The sequence below is a fragment of the Pogoniulus pusillus genome, chromosome 1 (assembly GCF_015220805.1).
Source record: "Pogoniulus pusillus isolate bPogPus1 chromosome 1, bPogPus1.pri, whole genome shotgun sequence".
NCBI lineage: Eukaryota > Metazoa > Chordata > Aves > Piciformes > Lybiidae > Pogoniulus > Pogoniulus pusillus.
This window is the reverse complement of record NC_087264.1, coordinates 41806131-41830609: the sequence shown is the minus strand read 5'-3', so window position 1 is coordinate 41830609 and position 24479 is coordinate 41806131. Positions and strand designations below refer to the sequence as shown.

At 42.6% G+C, this 24479-nt stretch overlaps 1 protein-coding gene and 1 non-coding gene across 6 annotated transcripts in view; one reads left to right on the top strand and one right to left on the bottom strand.

Moving 5' to 3' along the window:
* Positions 1–24479, bottom strand: part of ESRRB (estrogen related receptor beta) — a 142913-nt gene that overhangs the window by 69484 nt on the left and 48950 nt on the right. The window contains exon 1 of one of the 5 annotated variants that reach the window (XM_064150271.1): positions 14371–14420. The exons of the other annotated variants lie outside the window; for them this stretch is intronic. Within the exon in view, the coding sequence (XP_064006341.1) occupies positions 14371–14420 (50 nt within the window). Of the gene's footprint in view, positions 1–14370; positions 14421–24479 lie in introns of those variants that run through there. 5 annotated transcript variants of the gene reach the window in all.
* TRNAK-CUU (transfer RNA lysine (anticodon CUU)) lies at positions 18681–18753 on the top strand. The gene has a single exon. It is a non-coding gene; the product is annotated as a tRNA-Lys (tRNA).

Here is a 24479-nt window from a genome sequence, read left to right as displayed (position 1 = left end):
AAAAGCTCCATTTCAAAGCTCCTCTGCCCTCTGAAATATCCTGCTGCTCTACTTCTCATCACTTTTCTCCAGGACAATTTGCTCCCAGGACCACCTGGCCTCCAGGCTCCCCACAATGGGTGCAGGAGGCAAGCTCTGCTTTCAGTCAGTGACAAGGCTGTCAGGTGAGAGGGACTTCTGTGTTTGTGTGGGCAAGCTTTACATATGTGCATCCTTCTCACCTCACAGGCATGCTGCTGACAACTTTCACCTGGTAGCGGAGGCAAAACAAGACAGTCTTCAAATCTGAAGGAAAGCCCATTTCCAGTCCAGTGGCCATACAGAGCACACTGAATTAAAAAGCTGGGAGAGAAAAAATGGTAGTTTTGCAAGGTTCAACCAAATTTTCCCCAGCAAATTCCCATTCAATTTTAGCAACAGAAATCTCCATATGTGCTAGCAAAATCTTTCCTCCTCCCCTGTGATCTCTCCCTCTACTAAAACCATTGTATTAAAACTCAGGGTTTCTACAGGAAGAAAAGACTTCATGTTTTCAGTGTATGTTCAATAAATTAAATAAGAGAAGTGGTGAGAAATGGATATTTCCTACAACATTTCAGACAGAAACCTTAGTCACGTGGCAAGACGCAGCCACGGTGTCTGGACTAGTGTCCTCAGCTTTTCAGTCACCATCGCTCCATCACAGTCTGATCTCAAGCTCCATGACACAGGTTCTGCCCTTGCTTATCTCTCCTCCAGATCACCTTCTCCAGTTGAACACGAAGAGCTTCAACAACATCTAGAACAGTAGAGTATTGCCTAATACTGTTTTTTGCATTTCCTGGCATCAGTGGCATTCTCAGGGTACTGCAGAATCAGAGGGTGTGAAAACAGGATTTCCTACCCACAGGGGAACATCATGGAGTTTTTGCTTAAGTCACAGCTTGTTACATTTGGCTTTCACTTCTTGCTTTTATCTACTGCTACAGATGAGATGCAACTGCTGCTCAGACATTATATAGATACCTTAAAAGGAGTCTGAAATCATAGTTCGGTCTCTTCTTTCCAGTTACGGTGTTATGATCTTCTTTCTTCTTTGTACAGGACACCTTCTTCCACAGGTTTCATTCTCATAAACCTAGCAAAGGGCATTCTCACCTGGAGCTCTCTGGAATTCCCCACATGCTGTAATGCTACTCTGGAGTCCTGCTTTACTCACCTCTGCTGTGTTTTTATCCTAATAATATTCTTTGCAACTTCAGCGAGTTCGCACTTCACCTCCTCTCACACTTCATTTGGCATTTTGTCCTCTGTGCATTTTAGCAATGCATCAAACTGCTCCCCAATTACCACTAGGTAGCCTTCTCCAACATACTCCAAATTATTCCCAAAGGGCTGGAAGAATCATTTCATGCATTAGAGGCATGAAACCTGAACTCTGAAAGAAGCAGCCAGTGATCTGAGGCATTAACAACACCTGGCACAGTTTTACAGAAGCAAAATTCACTAATTTCTGCCCGTCCTATACAAAGCTTTAGCCCTTCCTTTTCACTGCCCACACCTCCTACCCACTACCTCCACCGTGATCTTATATTGTTTCCAGGTATATCTTACTCTACTGTGATACTGAACAGAACAGCCCAATATCAATCTTGTGACAGTTTTACAATGGTGTATCCCATCTGCTTTTTGCTGTTACCTGTCATTTACTCAAGTGAAAATGACAGCAAATTCAGGTCCAAAGCACCTTAGAAGACGGTTTTAAAAAGCAAGTTCCCAAACATGCTCAAAGCTTGTAGATGGCTTCTTTATCTTGTGGCTTCTGCTTGCTGTTTCCCATATAAATTCTGAATACCAGCTTCTTTCTTCAACAACAGTGACAGCATTTCATGGTTGTTAGTTGCTCTCAGAAGATAAAGTAACCTGATATAAATTACCTATTGGTACGAGTGAAACAGAACCTGTTAGCACAGCAGTCACTCCTAGAGGCAGCAAGTCCCGACTATGTTACTGCAGGCAGAAGGTCTTCTATCATGGTAGAAGTAATTTTAATGTTGCATCCTCCTCAAAGATTTTTCTCTATGGCTATGAAAGGCTTTTTCCCTGGATCAATAGTCCACATCATGAACAGTGTCAAATCCTTATCCTAACTCTCATATTTGTGATGTACCAAAGATACAGTGAGAACACTTAGATGTCATTCTCCCAAAAGAAAGAAAGAGACAATGAGGATTGAGAATAGGGGTCAAAATAATGGCAAGCCCCAAATGAGTGGATTGTTCCCTATTAAATTTGCATTTAATTGTTACTCACTGCTATTCATTTACCCTGTTAAGAACTCTGATAAAGCAGCTACCAACTAAGGATATCTGAAACAAATACCTCTGTGTATTCATCATACTGTGACATGTACAAGAAATTCTGGTATCTCCTAATGAGACACAGTAGATGGTCTTGATAAACCAACTGCGAATCTAAGACAATAAATCTGTCAGTCTTAACTCACACTGCAAGAGTCCAGCAATTCAGACCCTGATGACACAGTTACACTCCCAGCTGTCGGTCACCTACACAAGTGACATCAAGATACACTGCCATGGAATCAGGAAGGGGGTATTTCTCTTCCACTGATGTTCAACCTGAATTTACCTAAAGTTTCCGTGTGCCAATTTATTAGGAAGAGATTGACAAACTAGATAGAGTTTGTAGGCACCACAATACAATTGGGTAAACTCGAGTATGAGCGAAAGAGTAAATAAAGGGACATAACATGAGGGCATGAACTGAAACACAGCATGATCTGTCTGAACATACACAAACACTTCTTCACTGTGAGGATCACCAAGCACTTGCATAGGTTGCCTAACAAGGTTGTGGGACCTTCCCTCCCAATCTAGTGATATTCAAAATCCACCTTGACATGGTCCTGGGGCAACCAGCTCTAGTTGGCCCTGCTTGAACAGAGGGGTTGGCCCAGATGACCTCCAGAGGTCCCTTCTAACCTCAACCATTCTGTGACTTCGTGAGAAAGTAAGAAATGGCTTAATTTAGGAAACAGCGTGCAGACACACAAAAGATGCACTCACAAAGACTACATGAAACTCATGTGGGAAACAATAAGGTTTCTCTTTTCTCATGAAATTTTTTTACCATGAGATCTCTACAGAGGGTGGAATCACTCTTCAGGGGCTGTGGTGACAGTGTCCAAACACATAAGCTGTGGAAGAGTGTATGTAGTGGAGGACATATCAGAGATGACAGAGTCTCCCTGGAGGATCCATGAGGTGCATAAACATGGAACCTATCTCTTTATGCAGTGACAGCACTACCAAGATGCCATGGGATTGGACTAGACGACCTTTAAAGGTCCCTTCCAACCCAATAAATTCTATGATTCTATGAAACTTGCACATACATTTTAGAGGACAAAGCAACACGTACATTTCCAAAGACCTGGTGGGTGAATAGAAAGGAGTGATCGCTTTTCTCCAGGCAGGCCCTGCAGCCCCTCTCACAGCACTGAGGTGCCCAGCGCACTGTCGGTAGAGCCCTGCAGATGGCTGCATAGCTCTTCCAGCTCCTACCTGCACTGGAGCAATGGGCAGGTAGAGGAAAAGCCACTGGCCAATCCTTCACTGAAGGGAGCAGAATATTCTCTTTTTGAAAGGAAATAAAGACATTTCTCCCTACACTGCCTTTATTTCTCCTCAAATCTAACAGCCAGTCGCCCGTAGGCTGAATATCACTGTCTTTAACCTCCCAAAGATCCTGCATTTGCAAATTTTCCCACAGCGACAGCTGAAGGAGAGATGCTGTGGCTCTTAAGTGTGACAGTAAATTCCTCTTACAGGAGGAGAATTTGTTGCTCAAGATGGTTCTCTCACCAAGGCTCTGCAGTCCCTAAAAATCTCTTATGGAGCAGATATTTTAAAAGATTTATCCATTCCTCTTCTTGCCCATGGCAGCCATGCCCTTTCCCTCCCCCAGACCTCCATCTAACTACTAAATAGCTGGTGCAGAAAAGCAGCCTTCCCATCACTATCCCCAAAATAAGCCACCTCTGTCCACCTTGTTTAAAGCTTCCCTTAAACTCTAGCTTTAACCCTGAATCCTTTAAAAAAAAAACAAAATTGAACCCTCTACCACTCTAGATACCCTTGTTCCCAGAAGCCATGCCTCCTATTGCCTTCTCCCCCTTCTCCAGTGCTCACCAGCAGATCTATCTAGAGACAAATTTTTGCATCGCAAAATTCTGGATGCAAATCTTTCCTCTGTCTCACAGGAGTCACGGCATTTTCTGTGTCCACCTTCTATTAGCCACATGATCTGAGCACAGCACAGCCTGATGTCTATACAAGCCTCTCACCACGCTATGGACAGCTCCCCATCACAGGCACACTGACGCTTGGTGGAATTTGGTGCTTAAGTCACACTGTTTTCCCTGAAAATCCTGTCTGCAGTAAAGTAGCACGAACCATTTCTTTACAGTATGTATTTACCTAGTCCTTTTTTTTCAGCCTACATGTCTGAATCAAATAAATTATCTCGTAAGAGAGTCTTGAGAACTTATAATAGACACCAGCCGCCCAACCTCTTTTAATCCATCCAATATTAGACTCGTTAGTCATCAGGATAACAATCCTATTTGCAAATCAGCTACCTTTATCAAACAACCAACGGGACCAAGCACAATACCTATTAGCCCAACAACATCACCACCAAGATATATAACTGCTTCTGTACAAAAACCTTTCTTCTAATCCTTCTTAAACTCAACAAGACTGATTGTTTTTTATTATTCATGAATTAATTTTTAACTCTTGGTCTAACAGGGGAATTGAATCTATAATATTTTGCAGAGACTGAAGCAAAGTAATAGCATGTTGAAAAAGCAGACCAGCCAAAAGCAGGCATTTTTTTCTTCTTTCAGACAACAATTAAAAGCAGGGGGGAGTGCATCTCTTTGTCCCTAAACACCTGAGGGGAAAATTACAAGGAAAATCAGTGTATTAAAATATGAATAAACACCACATCACTACATTGTGAGAGCTTGTTGGGTTTGTTTCATAACTACACTACTTAAAAGTGGTTGTGGAATTAATTTTGTTCACATTTTTAAAAACAATTTCATGTTACAATAGCAAATTAAGGGAAAATTTCAACAGAAATAATCCATATTATTACAGAAGTAATGATCTTGGGCAGTGCTTAAGGCTCATAGTTCTTTTTGCAATGACAGTCCCCTAACAGTAACGGCTGGAAGAAAAGGAACTGCTCTGTTTTCAAACAAAACCCACTTCTAAATAAAATGAAAAAAACAATCATCAGAAACACTGCAGGTGTTGAAATAAAAAACCAAAGTATCTCATTGCCTAATAACCTTCTGAGTAAGAGATTCCATAAAAAGTAGCACACTGTATTTTGTACCTTCAAAAACCAAAATAACATTAAAAAAAAAAAGTTTCTAAAATAACAAAATAGAAAGAAACAAAACCCAGACAAAAAATTCCAATCCAGTGACTTTTCTGGTACATAAGCCTAGCTTTACCTGGACAATGGCGTAGATGAATCTATGCTCTGTGCACAGTTTTTCATATTTTCCTCTCTGATACTTCATTTAAAGAAAATGCCTGTTCCTTTTTAAAAATCACAAATTCCAATATGCATTGATTTATAGAAAGAACAGCTAAATGCAGTTGTTTAGTAGCACCTAACTCTGCTTATCAATGATTGTGTAAGAGAAGCACCAATTTATGTAGTTTAAAGCACAACTTTTTTTCTATATGGTATGTTTGTATGGCATTCTACATTTCTAGAACACCTTCTGTGTAAGGCTATGAATGGACTTACAGGCATTAATCAACCAAGATTTGGAACAGCCTTGTGCTGAAGACAGGCATACCCATCCTTTCACATTTATACAAGAACACACATCCAAAGATATGCAACCACTTGCAGAAAGACTTCCATATGCATTCAAAGACATGTAGTAAGGACAACTGTTCAAGTGAAACAGTACACTATGCAATACCAAATTAACAGGTGGTTAATGTAAAATTATTTTGCATACATGTCTGTTCTGTTGTAGTATGTCCATATGTATGCAGAATTCAATGTGTACATGCACACTGATGTATATTCATCCATGCACATAGAGATGCCTGTATGCAGGAAAACCATTTCTTTTGTACTTTGACTCATTTCAGTCCTCTACAGCATGTACCACTATGCAACTTCTATCAGTTATTCTGAAGGGGCTGGATCTGGCATCATCCATGCAAATACATATGGATACACTGTTACACTTAAAATAGATCATATTTGCTACAATCTATTAAGACACAAAGAGCACAAGAACTAAAGCCAACGTCTCTCATGAAGCCCAAGCACTGCCACGTACGTTCCCGTGTTGGGATTTCCTTGGCTTTGAATGTGAATCTTGACTGTACTAGACAGATGCAGCCCCTTTCCTCACCCAGTTCCTGGTTAGGCTGCAATGCAACTTGGAAATTGCTCTTTAATACAGTTTACTGTAGGGAGAACTCTGATCCAGCCACATACTTTTATGCTACCAATGAATCTGACAGCAAAAATTGCCACTTAAAGAATATCACAGGCAACAGGCATGAACGTTTTTAGTTTCATAGGAGAAGGTTTTCAGTATCTCCCTGTACCATGAGCCCCTTAATCTACGAAAAGGACCGAAAAAAATCCCCCACCAACAGAAACCCAAAAACTACAAATAAACTGAATGAAACTCTTAAAGTAGAAGAACCATCACGTATATCTGAAAAGGAGCTGAAGGAGGACTGAATTTGTATGTCCTAAAGAATTGAGTGACGCTTCTTCCTCTTCAGCACTTTCTATTCAAACTATTCAAACTAGATAGCAATCTCATGCCATACACGGTCCAGAAACAAAGAAAAAGAAAACAACAGCAACTCACTAAAATTGCTGCATAAATCAAAGACAGAATTAAAAACTAAAAAACAAAGTATGAAGAAAAATTTACACATTGAAACTACGTATCAGCTGTTTCTGAGTTATGTGCACACACACACACAAAATCCAATCCAAATCCCTAACATCGGTGAACATCTTATGTTCTCTACTGCCATGTTGCCACATCTGTGAAAAATTCATCTAGGTAAGTAAATTTTTTTCTATCAGGAAACATAATATGAATGAGAAACTTGTCAGATTGACTGAATGAAACCAAAAATGACACAGAAGACTTTAGAAAACATTAAATCTCTCAAATAGTAATTCTTTAGTGCCCTTATTTTCAGCTGTGTATTTTTTTAGTATATAAAACAATGTAAATCTTAGAGAGGAATTTGGTTCATGGCAGTACATTAAAAAAAAACCACCAAAACAAACATGCTTGCATCAACCGATAGAAAATCATATTCCTTTCTAATTTTCAGCCAAGTGCTTACACATCCTTAAAATCACCATCTCCATATGCAAAACCATAACAGGAGAATTGAACCTTTTTTTAAAAGCTGTTCTTTTGTCCTTTCTCTTGAGTAAAAGGACAGCGAGACAATACACTCACCAGCTCTGTTCACGGTGACGGCTCCATCACTGTAGATTGAGGGCCATTACTATTAAAGGCAACTTTATAATGCCAGAAATAAGAGGAAAAATTAGAAAATAACACTTCTAAATATGCTGTATTTACAGATAGCCTTTTAGAGCAGCAGACATAGAGCACTAAGAGATCTTCACCTAAAATCAGCTGCAATGAAACACAGACATCAATTCAAAACAAAAGGTGCTACGAGAAATTGCCTCCTGTTATGCAGGATGCTCTAAGCCGGAGGTCCCACTTTCATCACCCATCTTAAAGGCCATTCTAATCTAAGAAAAATACATGACTGTTAAAACATACGGGAAATCCAACAAAATTTCTGGGAATGGGAAGGGAAAATCTGGACTGAAGAGCGGGGCTCTCTTCAAAAGCTCTTATCCTACCAAGAAGAAACTAGAATAGGATTTATTTTTCTTTCCAAGTCTTCAACAGAATGCAGTATTTGTGAGATGTTCTTATAACAAAATTTATATGAAAATGGCTGCCCGTCTCTACATTTAAGCTATTTCCCTTTACATACACAAGACTGAATAAAACTATGTCTAAAACAAGAACAGTCCTATCACAAATTTTATTGCAATTTAAGTGCTAACCTGAAAGCAAAAAATTAAGCAAGAGTCAATATTTGCATGAAAAGGCAAATTAGCCCTCTGCTTCCTATGCACACGTAAGTTTGTGGTTTTATGAACAGATTCCCTGTTGTTCACTAAGTCCTTTATGGATCAGGAATATTCTTTACAGACAACAAGTCCTAATCCTAAAGGTAACCAGACTGAGATTTGTCAGGATCCCACTAAATAAACAGAAGTTCTTAAATATTTATTCCTCCCCCATTCGGAAAGGGAGTGCAGGAAAATTCCAGCTCAGCAGGGACACAGAGCCATCGCAGGTTGTGTGATAACAGCTTGCCACCTGCTTTTCGCAAGTTGTCTTTGCGAAGTGCAAGGGGCACTGAATAGTAACATTGCCTGTGGTGAAAGGAATGCACTGAACAGCTCAGTATGCAAAAGCACTTACTGGTACACAGTGCTCTTCACAAAGGGCATTGCAGAATGCTTTCCAGACTCTGTCAGAAGCGCTAGGAGAGGAAATATTAGTGTGCATGTCACAGGAGGAACATAAGCACTTGCCATCACAATAAAAGAAGGTATAAGCAAATACAGATACAATGCTGCTCATAGCAAAAAAAAACCAAACAAAAAGCCCACCAACCGAACCAAACAAAAAACATAACAAACTGGGAGAGGAAAAAAGACAAGAAACTCAGCAGCAAACTAGAAGGAGCATTTCTTTGCAAGAACAGCAAGGGTTAATAGCAGCATACAAGCTCTGGTCCAGTCAAGATAGGGTCAAATGATGTGCAGTGAAAGTTTCAAGTCCTGTATCCCCTAGAGCTTGTTTGCTAATTACATTTGCAATTACAAACATGACAAATATATTATTATACAGTGCGTTCCACCTTGAGCAGGCATGTTTCTCCTCACGGACAGTCACTGCCAGCAGCAGACTCTCAAGCACTGGAAGAATCAAAGTGCACTGTGCTCCAGCTGCAAGGATCATTTTGTGGGCATCTCTATTGCTCTGAAGAGACAGGGCAAAGCTTTAGAGAGAGGCAGCACAGCAAAGGTGGAAACAGGCGCAAAGAACAAGTTACTACGGTTTCATTCCAAAGCAGCAGAGCTCACTGGGTCAACAGCTCTTACTAATAAATAATACTGAATTATGTTCTGCTCTCAATGAAAGGCACAAAGCACTTCACACGTGCAAGCTACACAGAGGTGGCTATTCACAACTCAAATGCAGCCGATACCAGGAAGGCAGAAAGAAATGAAGATTTTTTTCTTTCCTTGGCAAGGTCACTATAGCCAAGTACTGCTAATATCTTCTTTGCTAAGTGCCTTTGCTCAAGCTACCAACCACCTGATTCATAGTTTGCTGTGGAAGCTCTGATATTTCCCCTTTTTTCCTCCAGTCTCTATAGCAGCATTACTTAGGAACTTCACAGCTGGGTACTGCTAAATTTACTTGCTCACTCTGCACAAACTAAAAATTCTGTTATGTTTCCTGGCTGTAAAGTTACAGTCAGTAGCTCCATGGAATAAAGAACAGCTCTAACTGGGAAAAACTTCCCAGTCTATGCAATCTATGGTGGAATTGTTGACATGCAACACTAGCTACTGGCAAGACCCCCAAGGCCTAAACTGAGGAGTGCAAGTTAGAAGAAGAAGTTGGGGAAAGGATTTTGGGTTTCATACGCATCATATTTTTCTACTTTTAGTATTTCTTCCCTTAATTAAATCTGGTTTAGCCAATTTACACTCTTAGTAGAAATTCTACCATGCTTCCAACAGAATCTGTAGTCTCAGGCCGAAACCTTTTACCTTCTCCCTTTCTCCATCCCCTAAGAGAGTTTATATCCTTTGAGTCTTGGAAAAATTGGTAGAGAGACCCAGTGGCACGATGCACAAAAATTCTTTTTGAACTGAAGTTTACTTTAAGAACACAGGTGTTTTCAAATAACATCATCTCCAGAGCAGTAGTAACAGCGCAGAAACGAGACTAGGGAATAACAACAGAAACGGCGCGGGTAGTAGAGCAGTGTTTTCTTGGAGAGGAGGAAAACGGGATGTGAAATCTCTGTCACAGCAACTTTCTCTGCTGCAATCTCTCCAAAGTCTTTCCCCTCTCGGGCTAAATGCAATATTTATTGATTAGTTCAAATCAATACAATGAAAAAAATTCTATTTTTTAAATACATTGATCTTTCCATATTTCTCAATAATTGATAATGATTAGATCATCTTTACTTTTACAAGTGGAATTGAAAGAGGAGGAAAAAGTTGATACAAAGACTTTAAAGGTACCAATTTCTTCATCAGGCTTCTGCACAATAAGCTTAGTGTACTGAAACTGCATTCTATGATGGGAACCTCATCAGGAACCCAGTAACTAGGCCATTTCCCTTACAGAGGTTTTTCAATTTATTCTGTCAATAAAACAAACAACTCCCTCCCCATTCTCCCCCAATTAACAACTCTTCCCTAACCCAGACTTTCAGAGATACCGAGCGGACAGCTGTATTCGGCTTTTCTGTCTCAGATTTCCTCCCATTCATGGAATATGGAGATTTTCAGTAACCTCTGAAATCAAGTCACATTTTCTCAGTCTGCGCATTAGAATCAGTGACAACTTTCTCTCCTACAGTGTCCAGAATTCACTCCTTCACTGACTTAAAATTCCAATGTTATACCTTTCCAGCTCTCTATCAAATACATCACTTATTCCTTTCAACTTTTTCTGTCTGTTCATAAAATAATTTTCATTTTTATCAGATCAGTGCCTTATGTGTCTTCCTTGTACATCAGAGGAAACTGCGTAAGAGACAGCATCTGACAGGGTGCCTTCATTTGCCAATGATTTCTATTTTCCCTTCATTATGGTTCCTTGGTCAGTTTCTGTCTGTCATGTAGAATACTAATTAGAAATAGAGATGGCAAATTTGCAGTCCTATCAACATTTCTAATGGCAACTAGAACTAGGGAGAAACAAAATCTCTGGGATGTCAAGTTAAGGCAGAGAAGTAAAAACGCCGTATTTCACTCTCTTTTGAAACAGCCTTTGGTTTGCCTATGAGAGAGACACAACACCAATGTTCAGTATGATTACACACCTCTATGTGTATGTACCTACACAAGAATATTTATAGATGCACACCTTTGTGTGTGAATATAACCACATCTTTTACATGTCAGAATGTACATTTGCGGTGTCTGCACACGCATTCCCTTCCCATTGTACTGCAGACAGACGTTGTCAGTACAGTGTAACTAATGTATTCTCGCCATATGCCCTCACCTGAGACACAAACTGCAGGTACAAATCATTGTCTTTGTTAGTTTTGCAATTCAAACTCATATAAAAGCTTCTTCCTTGAAGCGGCATCACCTATCCCAGGGCCCTGACAACAGTTCTTCCAAAGGTCACTACCAAAAAACAGTAGATGGTTGCTAAAGAATGAATTCTCAAGCAAAAAATTAAATACTTAGACTGCCCTAGGACATGCAGAGAGTCACAATTAGGAGGAAGCATTTCCTCAGTCGCCCTGCAAGATCCTGCAGTGAGGGAAACCACACAACCTGCTGACCAGAACTTTCATAGGTTCCAGGTGTAATTGCTCAGATTCTCTTAAGCAGGCAAAAGAAAGGGGACTTTCACTGCTTGAAGAAGACAAATTCAAAACCTGAAGAGTGGGATTAAGGAAAGTGAATTCCTTTGCTTAGTTTTTCTTCAGGCTCTTCTTGGGTCTGACTGTTACAAAAACAAAGTTCTCTTTAAACTCCAAGGTGAAGGAAGTCACCTCATTTCTCCTTTGTCTGGTTTGTATTCTCTCTTTCAATAATTGCCAGGTGAAATACAGATTCCAGGTAACTGTACGGCTCATATATTGAGTCACTACATCTACTTCCCTTCCTACATTCTACTCCTCTTCCTATTTTCTCCTATAGCTTAACAAACAAATAAAGAAGAACAGGCAGTTTGCAATATTTTTAAATTCACTTCTAATTTAAGATTGAACTTGCCAAAAAAAAAAATGACCACACAATTAAAAACAGTCATTGGTTTTGTGTTTTTTTTTTTTTTTTAAAGACAAAATAACTACTAATATCTTTTCAATGGCTAACAATCAGGAGAGTAAATCAGTACAAGGAGAATAAGTTCACACAGCTAGGTAGTGATACAGGCACAAAAGTAATACTTGTATTTACTTCATATCTTAATATAATTGTGTTACAGTGGGAGAAAAAAAAAGTAGTTAAAAGGATATATATTGGGCCAACTTTTATCTTCAGCTGCAATAATGTAACTGGAAATCTAACTTTAGAAAAACTAGAATGCAAATCAAACCAGTACCTGACCCACTGTACATATACCTTTAAATATACTGTCTTTTAAAGGCTTCCACTATCTTTTACTTCTAACTTTTTCCAGATTTAGCTGTATTTCCTTGCATTGTTGTACTCCTTTAATTAAAAAAATAATAAAGAGTTTGAAAAATAGAGGCTGAAACATTTTTAATTATGCTTCTCTTTTGTCACCAACCTCAACAACGTTAAAGAGGTTAGTTGGCACACAGCATCAAGTCAAGCACTTCTCTAAACAAAGAGCTCTCTAACAGTTTGTCATCTCAAAAAGCAGCACTCTCTGTCTACTGTAAAGCTGTAGGGGCTCTGTGGTACTTCCCTCAGGGCCATCTTCATCTGTCTACTCAGTGGCCAAAGAGTTGCGAATAAGGGTAAGGTGCACTTGACGTTACTGACAGCTGTCTGAGAGCGGACGGAAAAATATGAAGGGTGAACAGTAATACATCATGCAGATAATTTCTTACTATTTTCACGTTGTGGGAGTTCCTTTTCTCAATTCCAAAAGTAGAAAACACAGAAGTAAAAAAAAAACTTAAGAGAAAGTATACTAAATGATGAAGGTCTAGCTTTTGATTGTGGCATTTTGGTTGTTGGTGTTTTTTTGGGGGTGGAGGTGTTTTGGTTTGTTTTTAATGAAGGTGAGGGCACTTTCTATTTTTGCCTTAATATTAAAAAACTCCCTGCAGCATACAGAATATATTTCCCTTAAGAAACTGTTTGTTTATTTTTAATTCAAAATGAGGCAGCCACAAGTGAAGCACCAGTGGGGAAAAGAACATCACATGGGTTGGATTATTAATTTCTATTAACAATACTAAGTCTCATTTTAATGAAACTGCTGGAAGCAGGGGATTAAAGAAAGAAGAAATGAGTGTAAGGACAGATGGAATATCAGGGAACAAGAGACAGAAAGACAAATAAAAGACAGCAGTAATGAGGAAAGAGGGGTAAAAACACTGTGGGGGGTTTGTTTGGTTTCAATTGTTTTAATTTTACTAAGTACAATGTGTTCTTAAAACAAGAGCAATGATATAGGAAAAATTACTTCACTCCCACCTCTGATGACACTACTGAACCTGCGCGACACATAGATTAACATGCAAAGACACAAAAGGGGACTCCACTCGACGAGGTTTATTGGAGGGGAGAAATGCATTTAAAACTAATTGCTCCAGTCAGCTGGATGCAAATGCCGAGATTTTGCCTTGTTTCCTAACTTCCCCAAAAGGATCTAACCAAACTTAACATACTAAGTGATTTTAAACACAGCATTACCAGGCACAGCCCACTTCGGAATACAAAGAACAGTAGCAGGTGCTTAGGTATCAGCCACTGGTCCCAGCTCGGGATGTCTGCTTGCCACTCTTTCCCCGGGCAGGCTATCCAAACAGTAAACTGTGAGAAACTGAATTTCTATAGGACACTACAGGTAAAAAAAAATAGACTTCTAAAATAAAAGACAGTACTTTAATGGAACTAATTTGTGTAATTTTATATGTGCACCTCTTCATAAACGTCTAGTAATTCATCCAATAAAAATCCTAGCACAGACGGGAAGTAAAACTGCGCAGAAGGGACTGTCAGTGCTCACTGTTAGCTGCCTCTGCCTAGGAGACGAAACATTAGAGGGAGAAGTTACAGGGCAAGACAGCAACGCACCAGCACACCGACCCGCCGAGCGCCGCTTCGCCGACTCTGCCGCACCTGCCCGCTTGCCAGGCACCGGCGGTGCCCCGAGGGGCGAGAGGCAGACAGCAGCTCTGCGGCAGGCAGGCAGCGGCACTGCGGGGTCGCTGCCCCGTCCCACCCGCAGCGGGACGCAGCGTCGGTCCCAGCCCGCCCCCGGCCCGCCCTGCCCCGACCCGGCGCACTCACTGGTTGTGGTAGCCGAGCGGGTCGGAGATGCACAGCTCGGAAATGTCCATCAGTCCCGTTTGAGCATTCCCGGTTGGAGGAGAAAAAAAAAAAAAAAAGAAAAAAGAAAGAAAGAGAAACAGAAAAGAAAGAAAAAACACCAGAGAACAACTAAACTGCAGCGGGCAGGAAGGGCGGGGAGCGGAGGGAAGACGAGCCGGCCCGAGCCCGGCGGCGGGGCAGGCAGCGCCGCGCCGCTCCGCTCCCACACTCGCGTGCGGACACACTGACGGCGGCAGGAGGCGGGCGGCGCGCAGGACACGGCCACGGGGGATTTCGCCGCCCCGAGCCCCGCTGTAGCTTTAACGCCGGGAGACGGATGGAGACGGCAGAGCGGCTATTGGCTCCCGCGCAGGGGCTGGGCTTGGAGCACGGCTGGGGGAGGCACGGCCGGGGGGGCTGCCGGACCCGGCACCGGCATCGCAGCGCGCTCGGCGGCTCCGCGCAGCCCCGGCAGGCGCTGCGCTTCCCCGGGACGGGCGGTGGAGCGTCCTGGGCCAGGGCTACAGGAGTTGTGCCCTCGGGGTGCAGTGCGGGCCGCAAGCCGGGATGACCCTGGCACTGCAGCTGGGAAAACGAGGCCGCCAGCAGCGCGGGTGGCACAAAATCGCAGCGCCAGTTCGGTCCCACCGCGGGAACGATCGCAGCGGTGTGACTGAAGGAGGGCACGCTCCCCTTCCCTCTTGTGATGGTTTGGGGGTTACCCCGCCCCCCCACACTTTTGAATTTGCCCCAGCTAACTCAGACGGACCCTGGGAATATAGATGAAGCAATTTATTTACAGCTAGCAGAATTTACAAGCAGCTATTTACAATATATACAGTTATATACAATTATATACAGAAATATACAAAGGATAAACGATATGAAAGCACAACTCCCCTCCCAGAAACCTGAGTCCCCAGGAGGGGCTCTCAAACCACCCCAACACCTCCCCCCGGCCCCTCTCAACCTTACCCCAGTTCTCAGGAAGAAAAGAGGTGCAGCCAAGAGGTTAGGGAGCAGGGTTAGTAGGAGCAGGGTTAATGAGATGTGACCAGGTCTAAGGCAAAAGCAAGAGTGAGAAACAAAATGGAGAAAAAGTCTTTCTTCTTCCCAAAGTTCTCAGCGTGACTGTGAGAGAAGTAGACACAATTGTTTTTCATTTCACTGCCCGTTATCTAGTTCTGTTACCAAAACATTCCAGCTTGCTTCAAACTAGCACAATCCACCCCTTGTCTACTTCGCTCAGAGTATCGCCGAGAATTATCCAATCTAATCTAAACCAATATTTACACTAAACCAATATATACAATTCAGTTCACACTTCAATCAGATGTAGGTGATTCAAAAGCTCAGAACAGGGACTCCCAGGTGATGTTGGGTTCGTGCTCACGTACTGTAGATTCTATCGTAGATTCTCTCAGTGTTGGGCGCCGATGTTACCTAGAACAGAAAACTCCTAACAACTTGAATTTAAACTCTCTCAGCTAAAGTTAGATTTCTCTGTGGAATACACTGGATTTCACCATTCTCCTGCATTACCCAGTATGTATGACCAGGACCTTCAGCAGAAACCACCCCTCGGACAGGTTTCCCTTCGCCCGAAGGAGAAAATACCCAAACAGTTTTCCCTAACAGATTCTTTTCACGCACAACAGGAACTTTATCACCGTCTACTGTTTGGACCAAATCTGATTGTGCAGGTCCTGCTCTGTTTACTGAACCTCTACTATTTACCAACCAAGTAGCTTGTGCTAAATGTTTGTCCCAGTTTTTCAGAGTTCCACCCCCCATGGCTTTTAGGGTGGTTTTCAGCAAACCGTTGTAGCGTTCAATCTTCCCTGAAGCTGGTGCATAGTAGGGTATGTGATAGATCCATTCAATACCATGCTCTTTGGCCCAGTTTTTCACAAGATTATTCTTGAAATGAGTACCATTGTCTGACTCGATTCTCTCTGGAGTTCCATGTCTCCACAAGATCTGTCTCTCCAAACCAACAATAGTGTTACGTGCAGTAGCATGTGGAACTGGATAGGTTTCCAGCCATCCAGTGCTGGCTTCTACCATCGTCAACACATACTGCTTGCCAGAACGTGATCTAGGAAAAGTGATGTAGTCAATCTGCCAGGCTTCACCATACTTGTACTTTGACCATCTCTCACCATACCATAAGGGCTTGATTCGCTTAGCCTGCTTAATAGCAGCACAAATGTCACAGTCATAGATGACTTGGGTGATAGCGTCCATGGACAAGTCAATTGACCTATCACGAGCCCATCGGTATGTTCCATCTCTGCCTTGATGTCCAGATGAGTCATGGGCCCACCGAGCTAAGAACAGCTCACCTCGGTGTTTCCAATCAAGGTCAATGTCAAGTTCAGAGTTGGTATCAACTTGAGAAATCTTAGCAGCTTGATCTGCCTTCTGGTTGTGTTGATGTTCCTCAGTGGCTCTGCTCTTAGGCATGTGTGCATCTACGTGCCGCACCTTCACTGGAGTTCTCTCCAGCCGTGCATCAATGTCCTGCCATAGATCAGCACACCAAATAGGCTTTCCTTTCCTCTGCCAACCATTCTTCTTCCAGTCCTTCAGCCAACCCCATAGAGCATTGGCTACCATCCACGAGTCGGTGTAGAGGTAAAGGATAGGCCAATTCTCACGTTCAGCCACATCAAGAGCAAGTTGAACAGCTTTTACCTCAGCAAACTGACTGGATTCTCCTTCTCCATCTTTCGTTTCGGTAACTCTCCTGGTTGGACTCCAAACTGCTGACTTCCATATTCGCTTGTTCCCAACAAGACGACAGGAACCATCTGTGAACAAAGCATAGTTCTTTTCCTGATCAGAGAGATCACCATAGGGAGGAGCTTCCTCAGCACGAGTTATTTTCTCCTCTGGAGGTTTGGAACAGTCTGTGCCTTCCGGCCAGTTGGTGATCACCTCCACCAGACCAGGTCGGTCAAGATTACCCATTCGCGCTCGTTTGATCTGATCAAAGGCTGCTTGTTGTTCAGGTCCCCACTCAAAATTGTTTCTCTTACGAGTCACATCATGCAGAGGTTTGACAATCTGACTGAAACCAGGAATGTGTAGTCTCCAAAATCCCACCACACCAAGGAAAGAAAGTGTGTCCTTCTTACTAGTGGGAACAGCCATGGTAGAGACTTTGTTGATCACATCCTGAGGAATGTAACGGCGACCATCCTGCCACCGCACTCCCAGAAACTGAATTTCTTTGGCAGGTCCTTTGACCTTGTCTCTCTTAATGGCAAAACCTGCTTGCAACAGAATGTCAATGATTTTGTTACCTTTCTCGAAGACTTCCTCAGCAGTTTGGCCCCACACAATGATGTCGTCGATGTACTGGATGTGCTCTGGAGCTTTACCTTTCTCCAGTGCATTGTGGATGACTGAGTGACAGATGGTTGAGCTGTGTTTCCACCCCTGAGGCAAACGGTTGAACTGATACTGGATTCCTCTCCAGGTGAATGCAAACTGAGGCCTGCACTCCTTTGCTATGGGAATAGAGAAGAAAGCATTAGCAATGTCTATGGTTGCATACCATTTAGCCTCCTTCGATTCCAGCTCGTACTGGAGTTCCAGCATGTCCGGCACAGCTGCGCTCATGGGTGGTGTCACCTCGTTGAGGGCACGAAAGTCAACTGTCAGTCTCCAGTCGCCCGTAGGTTTGCGCACAGGCCAGATGGGACTGTTGAAAGGTGAATGAGCTTTCTCGATGACAGCCTGACTCTCCAGTTGACGAATCAGCTGATGAATGGGCAACAAAGAGTCACGGTTAGTTCTGTACTGCCTATGATGAACAGTTTGAGTTGCAATTGGCACTTCCAGGTCCTCTATGTCATGATGTCCCACAACTGCAGATTCATCTGAAAGTTCAGGTCTAATAGACAATTTCAATTTATCATCCTCAATCTCTACAGATGCTATTCCAAAAGCCCATTTATGACCCTTAGGATCTTTGAAACAACCTTGTCTCAAAAAGTCAATTCCCAAAATGCAAGGCGCATCAGGACCAGTTACAATAGTATGTGTCTTCCACTCTTTACCAGTTAAACTGATCTCAGCCTGTACCTTAGTTAACTCTTGAGATCCACCAGTGATTCCAAAGATAGAAATGGACTCTGTCCCCTTACAATTAGATGGCAATAAAGTACACTGAGCACCTGTGTCAACTAAAGCCCTGTATTTCTGAACTCTTGAACTGCCAGGCCACCTAATGAATACATTCCAATAGATTCGGTTCTCTCCACTATCCCTTTCCTCCTCCTGCCCGGCTAGCTCAGTCGGTAGAGCATGGGACTCTTAATCCCAGGGTCGTGGGTTCGAGCCCCACGTTGGGCGCCAATTAAAAATGTGATGGTTTGGGGGTTACCCCGCCCCCCCACACTTTTGAATTTGCCCCAGCTAACTCAGACGGACCCTGGGAATATAGATGAAGCAATTTATTTACAGCTAGCAGAATTTACAAGCAGCTATTTACAATATATACAGTTATATACAATTATATACAGAAATATACAAAGGATAAACGATATGAAAGCACAACTCCCCTCCCAGAAACCTGAGTCCCCAGGAGGGGCTCTCAAACCACCCCAACACCTCCCCCCGGCCCCTCTCAACCTTACCCCAGTTCTCAGGAAGAAAAGAGGTGCAGCCAAGAGGTTAGGGAGCAGGGTTAGTAGGAGCAGGGTTAATGAGATGTGACCAGGTCTAAGGCAAAAGCAAGAGTGAGAAACAAAATGGAGAAAAAGTCTTTCTTCTTCCCAAAGTTCTCAGCGTGACTGTGAGAGAAGTAGACACAATTGTTTTTCATTTCACTGCCCGTTATCTAGTTCTGTTACCAAAACATTCCAGCTTGCTTCAAACTAGCACACCTCTCACCCACAGCCTACCCCGGGCACCGGCTGTGAAGTTCAGAGTTAATGAAAACCTTGAGGCGCAGAGTGCCCTAGGGACTATTTGCAGCTGCTCGCAGCCCGCATGGGCACGCCGCCGATTCCTGTCTCCCGGCCAGCCGCGCAAATGCACGGCACAACACATGCCGGCGGGCCACTTTGCACATGCATGTCACAGACAGTGTTCGTGACTCCACATCTATGCAATGTATGCACCGGCACAGATCGCGTCTCACCCTTACACGGCCCAGTCACTGCACTCAGACACCAGCCTGCTCACGCACACAAGAACTTGAAAACACACTTGCAGAGGAGTACCCGAGTCCCATTTCAAAGCAGCGCAAGTCAAGTGACACTTCAGCGTAGTTCATGAAACCACACCAGAATAAATCCTGGCACGTTAGATCAGAATCAGACATTTGGGATAACAACCCAGGCACGAGAAAGTATAGATTCAGACCCTCAGAAACCTTTACAAGCATGAAAATTGGTACACACAACTAGCTTCATGATAGGCACATTTATGAACCTCTGCCTGTGTATGTACTGGCTGCCTTTAGAGTTGGTGTACCTTCATGGTTCCACATACAAACGCTCACACTCATGGCATTCTGCTGAAATATACAGCGACGCACTCATACTTGCCTGCAGATCTGTCTCCATATAAGCAGGCAAGCCTCTGCACACACAGTTTTGCACTGAAAGCCTGACTCACACAGAGGTGCCCCACAAGGTCTATTTGTTCCTTACCACCTACCCTCCACCTTCCGAACTGCACTCACGCAAACCTCACTTGTCTGTTGCTGGGCTTCTGCTTCATGTTTAGGTGTCCACTGCTCAAACATACAAAGACATCCTTAACAGATAAAGATGAACTAGAGGCCTTTTGAAAAGGAAAATATGGACAAACACACCTGGATAAAGATTCATTCTGTTATGTCAGGCAAGCAAAAAGAACAAAAGTAGGAGCTAAGAGGGTATAATATAATATAAAAGCCAGAATCTAACTGAGGCAAGAGTGTACAACACCATAAGAAGCAAAGGGCAGACCAGAGCTTTTCATATGAGAGGGGAGAGAAAGCATAGAAGAAAATACAGTATGGTTCAGTCATAAGCATGGCACAGCAATAAAGACCGGCTAAATTAGGCCGAAACTTTCTGTACAATCAATATTTGTAGAAATTTGAGAATACTCAAAGAGGAACAGTCAAATTCACAAACAATATAAACTGTTCTTGTCTTACTGAAGTCTATCAATGCAAATTCCTTACCACCTGCTCTACTCAAGATCTTACAAATGCCATACAAAATACTGGTATGGCCCAGCATGTCCCTAGGCCATGCAGTGACAAGCTGCGTGATTCTGATCGACTATTCTTAAGGCATAAGGACAGCTTAAGTATGTCAAAACAGAGGTCTTTTAGGGTGAAGATGTCATTGAGACAAGATTAGTTTAGAAAATGGGAGAGAGAGAGAGAAGACTCATCCACAGTTCTGAGTACAGCAGGGTCTGATTACCTGGATGCTGCATATGACTCAATTCAGATTCTGTATCTTTCCAGGAAGCAGAATTAATACTAATAGCACACATACACCTTTGTATACCAAAGTGATATATTAGCCCAGGAAAAACTCTAGATGCTTTAAATGTTGAAGAGACTGAAGAGAAGATCTTTAGTGGGGCATTAGCATTAGTAGGGCCCAAGATTATAAGCAAAGAATCTTACCAACCACACTGTAGAACACCCGACTCAAGCAGAGGCAAGAAGGACAAAACCAGCACCAGTGTGTTTCCAACATAAATCTGAGAGGAATTCACTGATGACCTGGTTGCCCCACGAAGAAGATTCCTCCTGCACAGTAGTAAGAGAGGTCAGTGGAGACACAAAGGGTCTGGGCCTGGGCAGAACATGGTTTGAGAGCAGATAGGACATTTGTAGTGAGTTTCTCCAGAAAGGTACTCCCTGGCTGGATCCTGACTGGGCAGATATTAGCTTTGGTGTGGGCTTTCAGTGAATGGAGACAGGATGGGAACAGGTTGGCAGGCAGGTTCTGCTCTCCCAGTCACTGATGCCTTAATTTTATGCTTTTTCATCCTAGCTAAGGTGAGGCAAGCTGGGAGCCATGTGATTGCCTGGCACAAGGTCCACAGGGCTGAAGTAACTGACATAAGCAGTACAATGGTGGGTTTGTACTCTGGAAATGGGCTGCTGCTGACAGAGGACTGCCTGGGTATGGTGAGTATTTAGAGAGTGGTGCAGAAATGTGACATTAATCTCTCTGACCCAGTGCAAATGGACAAGTAGAGCTTTCCCTGCCTTGAGAGTAGCTGTGCAGAGGCTTGGCTCTTCCTTTCTGACTAGGATAGAAATAAATAGTGTCTGCTGGCTGCTCCTGATCTGCAAACCTCAAATTCCAAGAAAGCAGACTGATCCTGCAGGCTGATTTTGGAATTATAAAGGGCTTCATCTTTTGCAAGCTCCTCTGCACACAACACTTGCCAACCTCTTCCCTTAGCATTAGCCAATTTCTTTTCAGCCCAAAGAGTAAAGAAGGAAACACTGATCTCAGCATGGCCATCCTTCCAATGTATGTTTATCAAAAAAGTACCAAGATGAGGTTAGAAAAGACTGTAGGATTAAGCTGGCAGATGTGGAAGCCAAAACCTCTGTTTGGGCAAATACAAAGCAGAACTGTACATCCAACCTGGGGGTTGGGGGTGGGATGAAGTGTCAGGAACAGTCTTGGCTACACAGCCTGTGACCTTTGAGCAGAGCATACCCACAGACACTCTAGCTATTGGGATAATTCTCATAAAGCAGCCTCTAGCGTTTGTGATCACCAGTTCTCCTCACATCTGGTCTGAACGCAGAGCAGCAGCTTTTCATCAATGTTAGCCTCGAAGAAAGCACAGTCAGGTGGATCTATGGGCAGTACCAGTTCTTTGAGACATGCAGTCCTCTTCTCCAAAAAGAAAGCAAGAATTGCAAACACAGGTCTTTCTGCTTCTGCTGGCTCTTCCAAGAGATGACAGAGAGAGAGAGACCTTAAGAGATTTCCCCCCGTCCTTTAATGACTAATCTGGTTTAACTTTCTTTTATCATAGAACAGTGACCAACTTCCAGCAAGCTAACTGACAGAAATTTCATTTGGTCTAATATAGCAGTAAGCTGCAAATCATGCCAGACAAACTTGATTCCACTTGTTGATAAGGCTGTTTTTGGGTAAATAAGTAAAATACAGCAGAGGGAGAGATCTAGTTACTTTTGGGAGTTTGGGATTTTTTTCTTTCTTTTTTTTTTTCTTCCCTTTTCATGAAGGCCCTGTTATTGTATTTTCACAAGGAAGTCAGCAAAATTGTATCTGCACAGGGTAAAAAACATACATAATAATTTGAAGTCCTAAACTGGACAGAACAGACTTGTGGAGACACATTCTTATCGAGTCTGCTAGAAAAAGAAGAGTTCAACAACAAGAGACCTTTCTCTGCCTCCACCTCATTTAAAGAAATGAGTTACAGAGAGGTTACTGTTGTGGATTCAGAATACACCTCTTTCATTTTGAGGCTAATAATGCTGCTTGGCCTTCACACAAGTCACCATGTTGCATGCCCTAATCCCTCTGCTTTTGCAAGGCTAACAACCCTGCAGAGAAACTCAGGTCTCCTGAGCATAGGTCCCTCATCACTGGTAGGCTTTCACTACTCCCACATTTTTCTCTTCCACAGCAAACAGCTAACCCAGATACAGACTCTATGCAGGAGGACAAAACAGCATTCTTTATTGTGGCTATTCTTCTATTTTCCCTAAATATACTCAAACAAAAGAGCTTGCTGTTCCCACCAAAGGCAATGTCTTGTTTTCTCCCAAACTCCAGTAGATTTTTTTCCCTTCAAAATCTCATTTGCCTTATGAACTGTATGCTTCTATCTACAAGGTATTACACCCATAACTACTGAAGCTCAACATCCACTTAGGCAGGGAATAGTTTTCACACTGCAGTTTTAATTTTAAAGCAACTGCCCACCTGAACATCCTTAGACATACTGCAAGCTTCATCTTTAAAACATCTGTGCTACAATTTCCAACCTATAGACTGCCAGATCACATGATAAAGGGGTTATGTCACTTGCCCCAAATCAATCCGAGCAGAGCAATAGTCTGAATACAAGTTAACCCTTACTGTTCTGCCTTGGATAAGAGTTCTCTGTCCCAAAAGTATGACCTTCCATTAAATTCTGTGCTTGAATACAACAGTGTTAAGAGCCCTGAGATAAGGCAAACATAGTCCCTACACTGCCAATGAAGAGTCAAGACTTTCTTTCAATAACCCCTATTTTTTTTAGGGTCAGTGCTGTTTTGGGTCCTTCTACACCTGTTCTTGTCTTTGCAGCATTAATAGCAGGACTCTGCTTGCAGAGTAGAACACATTCCTGCTGACATCTTAGATGAAAGTGCACACGCAGACATATACATGCACTAAGACAAACACGTGAAGTCACAGCACTAAGATATGTAGAATTCAAAACAGGGCATCAGAGGCTGGCACAAAACATTTTATCAAGTAGGAAAGAATAAAGACAATAAAGAGAAATATTGTTTTCCAGATTTTGGAAGATATTAAGAAACAGAGGCAAGAGAGGAAATGATATAATTTGGATTATTCCTTTTGCTCTCTTGCATCATCAGTTAGATAAGGTATTTGATAGGAACTTCTTGTCCAGGAATACTGCAGCGTGTCTGGTTTTGTGTTTTGTCAATCTGCTTCTTAACATTTGCCTAACTGTTGTGTAACTAAGCAGACAAAAATCTTCTTCAAAAGAGACAGGTAGTTCCAGAGGTACATGAATCTCATAGGTTTAAAGGACTTCAACAGAGAGCTGTGACTCTGCTCCAAACTTTGACCTGGTCTTGTAGTGTATTACACTAACTCAGTTGTGTCACTGTGGTCAGGCAGACCATGACCAAGACATGGGGTGGAAAGTGATTTGATTCACACTGATACCTACTAGCACACTCATTGCTATTTCCCATTCTCTTTCCAAATTGCAGCAAAGCATAAAGGAATCCCTGATCCCAGGTATCCACAGAGCAGTAGCTGGGATACTTGCTTAGCTCCAGGAGGAAGGAAGGAACACAAGGCATCACCAAATCTTGGAAATCCCTCTGCTTA